Source organism: Piliocolobus tephrosceles, chromosome 10, assembly GCF_002776525.5.
Source record: "Piliocolobus tephrosceles isolate RC106 chromosome 10, ASM277652v3, whole genome shotgun sequence".
In the NCBI taxonomy this organism is placed as follows: Eukaryota; Metazoa; Chordata; class Mammalia; order Primates; family Cercopithecidae; genus Piliocolobus; species Piliocolobus tephrosceles.
Window position 1 is genome coordinate 53644206 of NC_045443.1, and position 10776 is coordinate 53654981.

General features: G+C 45.7%; 1 protein-coding gene across 8 annotated transcripts in view; it reads left to right on the top strand.

Annotated features, from left to right (window-relative positions):
- RBMS2 (RNA binding motif single stranded interacting protein 2) overlaps nucleotides 1-10776 on the top strand; it is a 94747-nt gene that overhangs the window by 48055 nt on the left and 35916 nt on the right. For all 8 annotated transcript variants that reach the window (XM_023210764.2, XM_023210770.1, XM_023210763.1 and 5 more), the window contains 2 exons: nucleotides 597-688; nucleotides 2420-2577. In XM_023210764.2, the coding sequence (XP_023066532.1) occupies nucleotides 597-688; nucleotides 2420-2577 (250 nt within the window). The remainder of the gene's footprint in view (nucleotides 1-596; nucleotides 689-2419; nucleotides 2578-10776) is intronic.

Below are 10776 nucleotides of genomic sequence, written 5' to 3' on the forward strand. Positions count from 1 at the left end.
ATGAAGTGGTAGAAGTGGGTGAGATTTCCTTCTGCTTAGCAAAGCCATGTAAATGCCTTTTTTTGGGAGTGTTTTCGTGGGTGTTATTTTCTGAGGGTCAGTAGTTTTGTTGGGGTTTTGAGCAGTTCTAGATAGAACTGGAAGAGTGGAAGGAAGAGAAAGGCCTATAGGTTGGGCTGGTGAGGGACTTCTTCCAGCAGGTGGCTGGTGGTCTGCTCTGGAGAGGCTGCATTCCCCACATGCCTAGCATTTCTGGGGTATATCAAGAAAAGAGAGGAGCGAATTCTTTTAGAGGTATAGGGGGGCTTTGGGTTATTAGAAGAGCCTAGTTCCTGAAACCTCAGATTTCTTAAGGGGGAGGGAGAAAGGCAGGGACACCAGAATAGCTCATTGCCTTGGCATTCTTAGCCACAAACTAGATCACATCTCAGGGTTTGAGGAGCATGTGGATAACTACCTGAAACCTCTCAGTAGCTCTTTCTCCCTCCCATTTCTGTTGCATGGATCATAACCCTTCCTCTGTCTCCTGAAAAGCCTGGACCTCCCTGTGTTCCTTACACCTCCCACTTCCTAGTGATGCTGTTTCTCTGTTCCAGGCTATGGCTTTGTAGATTTTGACAGCCCTTCAGCAGCACAGAAAGCTGTAACAGCACTGAAGGCCAGTGGTGTACAGGCACAGATGGCAAAGGTAAGGGTACTACCCCATGTCTGTTCCTCCAAGGGGTTTGTGGTTAGCACCAAAGTTCCAGTTCTAAGGTTTCCAGAGGGCTTACGAACCATGAAATTGAGTGGGCAAGGGCTATCCACAGTGCTTTCTAGACAGTCCATGAGCACCCCTGGCTGCTGGAGGAAGATGTATTCAAAGTCTGTGGCAGGTAGCTCTATCAGCTCTGTTACTCTCACCAAGTTATTGGCAGCAAGAAAGGTAAGGCGGCCTCTTCCAGTACTCCTGCTGCTTCCCTATTTTCCCTGTATTATTCACCCTGGCCCCACTTCCCTACCGGACAGTTTGTGGTGGTTTTGCAGCATTCTCTAAACAAGTCAGTTGTGCAACTCAGAATTTCAGAACAATGCTCTCCACCTCCCAGTGTTGTTCCCCATAGGGGCTGGGTAGTGGGCTGGGGAGGCAGGAGGGAAGCCACATCAAGGGAGGAAACTGTCCCTTCTCCTCAGATCTGTCTGAAACTGTTGTCTTCACCTAGACTACTAGAAATCTAGAAGCTTTTCTCTCACTTCTTCTGTTAGGTGGGATTGTCCCCTTGCCTTTCTATTTAATTTTATTTATTTATTTATTTATTTATTTATTTATTTTGAGACAGAGTCTCCCTCTGTTGCCCAGGTTGGAGTGCGCGATCTCGGCTTACTGCAAGCTCCGCCTCCCGGGTTCATACCATTCTCCTGCCTCAGCCTCCCAAGTAGCTGGAATTACAGGCGCCCACCACCACGCCCGGCTAATTTTTTGTATTTTTAGTAGAGACAGGGTTTCACCATGTTAGCCAGGATGGTCTAGATCTCCTGACCTTGTGATCCACCCACCTCGGCCTCCCAAAGTGCTGGGATTACAGGCATGAGCCACCGCGCCTGGTCATCCCTTTGCCTTTCTGAAGCTGTTATGAGTATTATACATAGAGCTTGTGAGGCAGGCCTGCTAGACACCTTTTCTGTAATAGTTAAAGAAAAAGAAAACAAAAGGAAAAGGCAGAAGAGGATTAAGGTTGCTGGTGACCACCACTGTTTAGGGCAGTGTGACTGCTTAAATTCTTAAAAATACAACTATTGGATGATATTGCCATCTTGCACATTCTGTCCCCTGAAAAGGCTCTCCTACCTCTTCTTCCAGGAGGAAAACCCTCTGGCAAAAGCTCAAAGGTTTAGGAGCCTTCAGGGTCCTAGGAGACTGTAGCTTTCAGGGCTCCATGGTGACCCAGTGAACTCCACATCTGGCTCTTTCCCTGTTCCCTTCTCCCCTCTTCCTACTCTTCCTCCATCAGGTAGTGAACAGGCATTCCTACTTAGAGGATTCTGCGTGGCCTGGCCAGAAAAGAAGTGGGGAGGGACTGCTCAAACAAGCCAGCCAAGGAGCAAGGCAGTCTGAGGGAATCCAGCCTCGGGCACCACACCGGCTGCTGGGGAGAGCGGGAATGCTGCTCTGCCTGTTTCTCAAAGAGACAGCCAAACACCATTTATGACTTGTATGATGGGCTTGTATAGTACTAGAAATATTAAATCTGCGCTTTTCCCTCCTGGAACTCAATATACAACCCATGGTAGTGGGACTGGGTGTTAACAAATAGAATAATCTCTGTTTATGTGGGACCGTTCCTATAGTCTCTTTTCTGAAATGTCATTTGTGAGGAGGGCTAAGGGTGGGAGAGGGATAAGAGATGTGAGCCTCATTTTCTCATTGTTATTTCCATAGCAACAGGAACAGGACCCCACAAATTTATACATCTCAAACCTCCCACTGTCAATGGATGAGCAGGAACTGGAGGGGATGCTGAAGCCCTTTGGCCAGGTTATCTCTACCCGTATCCTTCGAGATACCAGTGGGACCAGCAGAGGTGTCGGCTTTGCAAGGTGAGGATGGCAGGAGTGGGGAAATGATGAGGTTAATAACAAATGTCACTTAGGGGTCACCAGAAAACAAAATCTGTGCCTTTCCCACACAAGGTCAAAATACTATACTATTATTAAAAAATACTTGATGGTAAGTCAAAAGTTCATTTTAGGCCAGGCGGTGGCTTACACCTGTAATCCCAGCAGTTTGGGAGGCCAAGGCAGACACATCACCTGAGGTCAGGAGTTTGAGACCAGCCTGGCCAACATGATGAAACCCCATCTCTACTAAAAATACAAAAATTAGCTGGATGTGGTGGCGTATGCCTGTAATCCCAGCTACTTGGGAGGCTGAGGCAGGAGAATTGCTTGAACCCAGGAGGCGGAGGTTGCAGTGAGCTGAGATCGTGCCACTGCACTCCAGCCTGGGGAACAGAGTGAGACTCTGTCTCTAAAAAAAAAAAAAGTTCATTTTATTATAGGTTACAATACTCAAAAACCCATTAGCCCTTACCTAAAAATTTTTTTTAATAAAGATGGGGTCTTGCTGTGTTGCCCAGGCTGCTCTTGAACATCTGGGCTCAAGTGATCCTCCTGCCTCAGCCACATAAGCAGTTGGGATTACAGGCATGAGCCACCACACTCGGCTGAGCTCCCTACTACTTCCTGCTACGATAGGCTTTGTTCCTTTAATCCAGACCCAAACAGAGTAAAAAATTCTGTATATTCTCATAGTTTACTGAGTATTTCTCATCTTGTCTCATTTAATCTTTACAACAGCCCTATAAGATAAATATTCTCCATCTTACGGATGAGGAAAGTGAACTCTTCAGTATGAATTGATTTGCCCAGGGTCTTACAGGAGTGGGTGTTAGAGCAGAGCCCTGATCCTTCTGGCTTTGAGATCAGTAGGATGAAGTTGATCTTCCTTTACAGATCTCTATTCTAGAACAATTCTGCATCTGTGATATCAGAGCTTTGTGAGCCTTGGTTCACTCTCTGAGGTGGAGATTGATTCAGATGAGGAAATTTCCCAAAGTCTTCCCTATACTTGCAGTTTTCCCGGGTGCCCTTCTTTGGGCTCTGGTATCTGCCCTCACTGTCGCAGGGCATCAGCCTCCCTTGGCCCACTTAAGAAATGTCTCTGCTTTTATTTATTTTAAGATTTTATTTGAAAGGAGATTCTTTTGACTTTTTTTTTTTTTTTTTTTAGTTTCAAAATGACTGGACTAAATGAGCTAAGCACCCCTTTTAGATTTATAGTATCTTGTCTGGTCCATGAACACCCCCTTACTCTTGAGTGTTTCAGACCTTGGGAACAAGAAATAGTTTCTCTTGGCCGGGTGTGGTGGCTCATGCCTGTAATCCCAGCACTTTGGGAGGCTGAGGCGGGTGGATCACCTGAGGTCAGGAGTTTGAGACCAGCCTGGCCAACCTGGTGAAACCCTGTCTCTACTAAAAATACAAAAATTAACTCGGTGTGGTGGCGGGCTCCTATAATCCTAGCTACCCAGGAGGCTGAGGCAGGAGAATCACTTGAACCCGGTAGGCGGAGGTTACAGTAAGCCGAGATTGCGCCATTGCACTCCAGCCTGGGCGACAAAGCGAGACTCCGTCTCAAAAAAAAAAGAAATAGTTCCTCTTCCCCAGCTGACTCAATCTTAGTAGCACCACCTGCTGGCAATCCCGGGTATAACTAAAGGAGAGTTCCTTGGCTTGGGACCATCGAACTTATTTTGCTTCCATACTCCCTTAAAGCAGAGGTTCTCAACCTTTCTCAGTTTGTGGCACCCTTAGTTATTTAATAGTTTTTCACCCTAGACCAAAATAAATACCTAACAGTTCAATTTATTAAGTAACTAATGGTCCACACAACTTTTTTTTTTTTTTTTTTTTTTTTTTTTTGAGACAGAGTCTCGCTCTGTCGCCTGGGCTGGAGTGCAATGGCACAATCTCGGCTCATTGCAACCTCTGCCTCCCGAGTTCAAGTGATTCTCCTGCCTCAGCCTCCTGAGTAGCTGGGATTACAGGCGCCTGCCACCATGCGCGGCTAATTTTTGTATTTTTAGTAAAGATGGGATTCACCAGGTTGTCCAGGCTGGTCTCGAACTCCTGACCTCCGGTCACCTCGGCCTGACCTCAGGTCACCTCAGCCTCCCAAAGTGCTGGGATTACAGGCATGAGCCACCACGCCCAGCCAGTCCACACAACTTTAAAAAAAAATTTCCTGACAGCAATAACTTCATGGTCCACACAGCTTAAGAAGTGTTTATGCTTTAACAACTTTGTAGCTGTTTGAAAAAATAATACACAAATATTGAAAGAGAGAATGTCTTTATTTCATTCTAACTATACTTACTAATGGAATATGTGCCTGTTGGAATTGTACAACTTCTCAAAATTTGGTATCAGAATGGACACCTACACACTCATTTCCTTTTACATATTGGTTTTCTTATGGTATTTGCTTTTGTCATAGCAACTATTTAAACCCAGCTTTGTGAAAATATGATGTTATCTATCAAAAGGATTGTAGGGGGAACTAATGTTGAAACAGTAAACAATTTTGAGCTAGTAGTGTACACATTCTCCAACAGATATTGCTGTTTTTCTTCAAAGAGTTAAAATAACCCTCATTGTGCCCCTCTGAGTTCACCACAGCCACCCACAGTCCCTGAGAGCACAGTTTAGGAACTGTGGCTTTAGAGACTTAAACTATGAAATCTCTTGTATGTTTCTATGTTAACGTCTACAAGTTTTCTTCATGTGTTCAGATTCATGCAAAGTATGATTTCCAGCAAATTATAAATATTGGCATTTAAAATAAAACTGTTACCTGATTTAAAAATGTATTCAAATGAGATCTAAATACATAGCAATCTGATATACAAATCATTCATTTAAAAAATACCTGACTTTGGGCCAGGCGCGGTGGCTCAAGCCTGTAATCCCAGCACTTTGGGAGGCCGAGACGGGCGGATCACGAGGTCAGGAGATCGAGACCATCCTGGCCAACACGGTGAAACCCCGTCTCTACTAAAAAATACAAAAAACTAGCCGGGCGAGGTGGTGGGCGCCTGTAGTCCCAGCTACTCCGGAGGCTGAGGCGGGAGAATGGCGTAAACCCGGGAGGCGGAGCTTGCAGTGAGCTGAGATCCGGCCACTGCACTCCAGCCTGGGCGACAGAGCGAGACTCCGTCTCAAAAAAAAAAAAAAAAAAATACCTGACTTTGTCCGGACGCGGTGGCTCACTCACGCCTGTAACCACAGCACTTTGGGAGACCGAGGCGGGCGGATCATGAGGTCAGGACATCAAGACCATCCTGGCTAACACAGTGAAACCCAGTCTCTACTAAAAATACAAAAAAATTAGCCAGGCGTGGCGGCGGGCGCCTGTAGTCCCAGCTTACTCGGGAGGTTGATGCTGGAGAATGGTGTGAACCCAGGAGGCGCAGCTTGCAGTGAGCTGAAATTGTGCCACTGCACTCCAGCCTGGGCAACATGCACTTCAGCCTAGGTGACAGAGTGAGACTTGTCTCAAAAAAAAAAAAAAAAAAAACTGGATTTTGGGAGGCTGAGGCGGGCAGATTGCTTGAGCTCAGGAGTTCAAGACCAGCCTGGGCAACACGTGAAACCCCATCTCTATAAAAACAAAACAAACAAAAAAATTAGCCGAGCATAGTGGCACATGCCAGTAGTCCCAGCTACCTGGGAGGCTAAGATTGGAGGATCACCTGAGCCCAGGAGGTCAAAACTGCAGTCAACTGTGATCATACCACTGCACTCTGGCCTGGGTTACAGAGTGAGAGACCCTGTCTCAATAAATCAATACAGGAGCATGGGTAGGGCTGGAGGCAGATGGGGTGGGCCTTGCCCTGGGGATGGAGCTATGGGCCCATAAGACCCCTAGCCACTTCCTAGTTCCCCTTATCCCTACACCCCCCCCCCCCAAAAAAAAAACAAAAAACAAAGTGCTATTTTTTTTTTTAATACAGTACTCTCGGCTGGGTGTGGTGACTCATGCCTGTAATCCCAACACTTTGGGAAGCTGAGGCGGGTGGATCACCTGAGGTCGGGAGTTCTAGACCAGTCTGACCAACGTGGAAAAACCCCGTCTCTACTAAAAATACAAAATTAGCTGGGCATGGTGGCGCATGCCTGTAATCCCAGCTACTCAGGAGGCTGAGGCAGGAGAATCACTTGAACCTGGGAGGCAGAGGTTACGGTGAGCTGAGATCGCGCCATTGCACTCCAGCTTGGGCAACAAGAGCGAAACTCCATCTCAAAAAAAAAAAAAAAAAAAAAAAGGAATTGTCCCCCCTTATTTATGGTTTTACTTTCTATGGTTTCAGTTACCCATAGTCAACTGAAAATATTAAATGGAAAATTCTGGAAATAAACAGTTAAAGTGTTTTAAAATTGTATGCCATTCTGAGTAGCATGATTAAATTTCAGGCTGGGCTCAGTGGCTCACACCTGTAATCCCAACACTTTGGGAGGCTGAGGTGAGCAGATCACTTGAGATCAGGGGGTCAAGACCAGCCTGGTCAACATGGTAAAACCCCATCTCTATTAAAAATACAAAAATTAGCCAGGCGTGGTGGTGTGCACCTGTAGCCCCAGCTACTCAGGAGGCTGAGGCAGTAGAATTGCTTGAACCTGAGAGGCAGAAGTTGCAGTGAGCCGAGATCGCACCACTGTACTCTAACATGGGTCACGTGGTGAGATTCTGTCTCAAAAACATAAATAAATAAAAAATTTCATGTTGTCCGCTCCATCCCACCCTTTGTCCAAAGTATTCACACTGCAAATGCTACCCGCCCATTAGTCACTTAGTAGCCATCATGGCTATCAGATGAAAAAGCATAGTATATCTAGGGTTTGGTACTATCCATGGTTTCAGGCATCCACTAGGGGCCTTGGAATGTATCTCCTGAGGATAAGGGGGGACTACTATAGTCATAAATCTCATATCATTCTTATAATATTCATTTTTTCTTCTTGATCTTATGTTTCTATTCCATTTCTCTATAGAATTTAGTTTCTATGCCATTTCTTTATAGAATTGTATTCTAGTGTAAAATATTTTTATAATTAAAGCCTTTATGGATCATCTTGTCATACTTCTCTGCCATATACATTTATGCCATATATATGTATAAATATATACATAAATTTATATTTATGTATATCAATTTAAAATTTTGGCCAGGCATGGTGGCTCATGCCTGTGTAATCCCAGCACTTTGGGAGGCTGAGGTGGGCAGATCACTTGAGGTCAGGAGTTCGAGACCAGCCTGGCCAAAATGGTGAAACCCCATCTCTACTAAAAATATAAAAATTAGCTGGGTGTGTTGGTGGACACCTGTAATTCCAGTTACTCAGGAGGCTGAGGTGAGAGAGTCACTTGAACCTGAGAGATGGAGGTTGCAGTGAGCTGAGATCACGCCACTGCACTCCAGCCTGGATGACAGAGTGAGATTCAAAAAAAAAAAAAAAAAAATTATCTTTACAATGATAAGCTCATAATTGCCCAGACAACATAAATATCTTAAAATATTCATACAATGCCAGGGGCAGTGGCTCACGCCTGTAATCCCAGCACTTTGGGAGGCCGAGGTGGGTGGATCACCTGAGATCAAGAGTTCAAGACCAGCCTGGTCAACATGGCGAAACCCCGTCTCTACTAAAAATACAAAAATTAGCTGGGGATGGTGGCGGGCGCCTGTAATCTCAGCTACTCAGGAGGTTGAGGCAAGAGAATCATTTGAACCCAGGAGGCGGAGGTTGCAGTGAGCCGAGATTGCACCACTGCACTCCAACCTGGACAACAAGAGCAAAACTCCGTCTCAAAAAAATAATAATAAATAAAATAAAATGTTCATACAAAATTATTATTATTATTGAGACAGGGTCTCACTTGGTTGTGCAGGCTAGAGTACAGTGGTACGATCCTGGCTCACCACAGTCTTGACCTTCTGGGCTCAAGTGATCCTCACACCTCCACTTCCTGAGTATCTGGAACTACAGGCCCCCACTGCCATGCCCAGCTAATTTTTTTGGTGGGGTATGGTGGGGGCAGCAAATTTTTTATTTATTTTATTTATTTTTTTTTTTTGGAGATGGAGTTTCATTCTGTCGCCCAGGCTGGAGTGCAGTGGTGCAATCTTGGCTCACAGCAACCTCTGCCTCCCAGGTTCAAGCAATTCTCCTGCCTCAACCTCCCAAGTAGCTGGGACTACTGGCACATGCCGCCACGCCCAGCTAATTTTTTGTATTTTAGTAGAGACTGGGTTTTACCGTGTTGCCCAGGCTGGTCTCGAACTCCTGAGCTGATCTCAGGCAATCCGCCCACCTCGGCCTCCCAAAGTGCTAGGATTACAGGCGTGAGCCACAGCACCCGGCCTAATTTCTTAATTTTTTTGTAGAGATGGGGGTCTCACTGTTTTGCCCAGGCTGGTCTTGAACACCTGTGTTCAAGCAGTCCTCCCGCCTCAGCCTCCCAAAGTGCTGGGATGTAAACATAAGCCACTGTGCCTGGCCTTTTTTTTTTTTTTTTTTTTTTTGAGATGGCATCTCACTCTGTTGCCGAGGCTGAAGTACAGTGGTGCAATCTCAGCTCACTGTAACCTCCGCCTCCCGGGTTCAGGCGATTCTTGTGCCTCAGCCTCCCAAGTACCTGGGATTACAGGTGCACGCCACCACGCCCAGCTAATTTTTGTATTTTTAGTAGAGATGGGTTTCACCAGGTTGGCCAGGCTGGTCTTGAACTCCTGGCCTCAAGTGATCCACCCACCTTGGCCTCCCAAAGTGCTGGGATTACAGAGGTGAGCCACCATGCCCAGCCAAATTATTTTATAGAAGTAAATTTTATTGCAAATGCAGAAGCATCTATGACATGGATAGGTTTTGTTTTGTTTAGATTTTCTAATTAGGTCAGGTAAGCATAAATTAATATTGTTTATTACTATAACAAGGGAGAGTTTAATGCCAGTTCTGTTCCTGCTTTTTGTTTTCATTCTGAGAAAATTGTTCTCATAAGTAAGTAGATGGGAATGGAAAGAATTTTGTTAAAACAGGAATTTTAAAAATTTCTTCTGGCCAGACGTGGTGTCTTGTGCCTGTAATCCCAGCACTTCGGGAGGCTGATGCAGGCAGATCACTTGAGGCCAGGAGTTTGAGACCAGCCTGGACAACATGGTGAAACCCCATCTCTACTATAGTACAGAAATTAGCCAGGCGTGGTGGCACATGCCTGTAATCCCAGCCACTCGGGAGCTGACTTAGGAGAATCGCTTGAACCTGGGAGGAGAAGGTTGCAGTGAGCTGAGATTGTACCATTGCACTCCAGCCTGGGTGACAGAGCGAGACTCCATCTAAAAAAACAAACAGGCCGGGCTCGGTGGCTCAAGCCTGTAATCCCAGCACTTTGGGAGGCCGAGACGGGCGGATCACGAGGTCAGGAGATCGAGACTATCCTGGCTAACACGGTGAAACCCCGTCTCTACTAAAAAATACAAAAAAAACTAGCTGGGCGAGGTGGCGGGCGCCTGTAGTCCCAGCTACTCGGGAGGCTGAGGCAGGAGAATGGCGTAAACCCGGGAGGCGGAGCTTGCAGTGAGCTGAGATCCGGCCACTGCACTCCAGCCTGGGCGACAGAGCGAGACTCCGTCTCAAAAAATAAAATAAAATAAAATAAAAAATAAAAAAATAAAAAAACAAACAAAAAAAATTCTTCTGAATTATATGCCAAGAACCAAGGTGTTCTGTCATCAAAATTGAGTTTTTATGTGTGAATTGACAACTTGCTAAAGTCCCCCAACTTTGTTGTTTCTAAAGAATTGGAAACCATTTGAGAGGAGCTATTGTAAGAGGGGGCTTCAGCCTTGATCATTAGCCTTCAGGAGCTCTCCCTCAGGAAGATCAGATTTAACAGTTTTTGAGAAAGTTGAGATTCTGAAATGCTCCACGGCCTGCTTACCCTTTGGAAAGACTGTAAGGAGTAGAAGTACCCAACAGAACACCACAGCTCTACGATACCTAATGTGTGGTTTTCTCTAAAAGGCTCAATTTGAGGACTTTTAAAAATATCTTCAGGCCGGGCGCTGTGGCTCAATCCTGTAATCCCAGCACTTTGGGAGGCCGAGACGGGCAGATCACGAGGTCAGGAAATCGAGACCATCCTGGCTAACACGGTGAAACCCCGTCTCTACTAAAAAA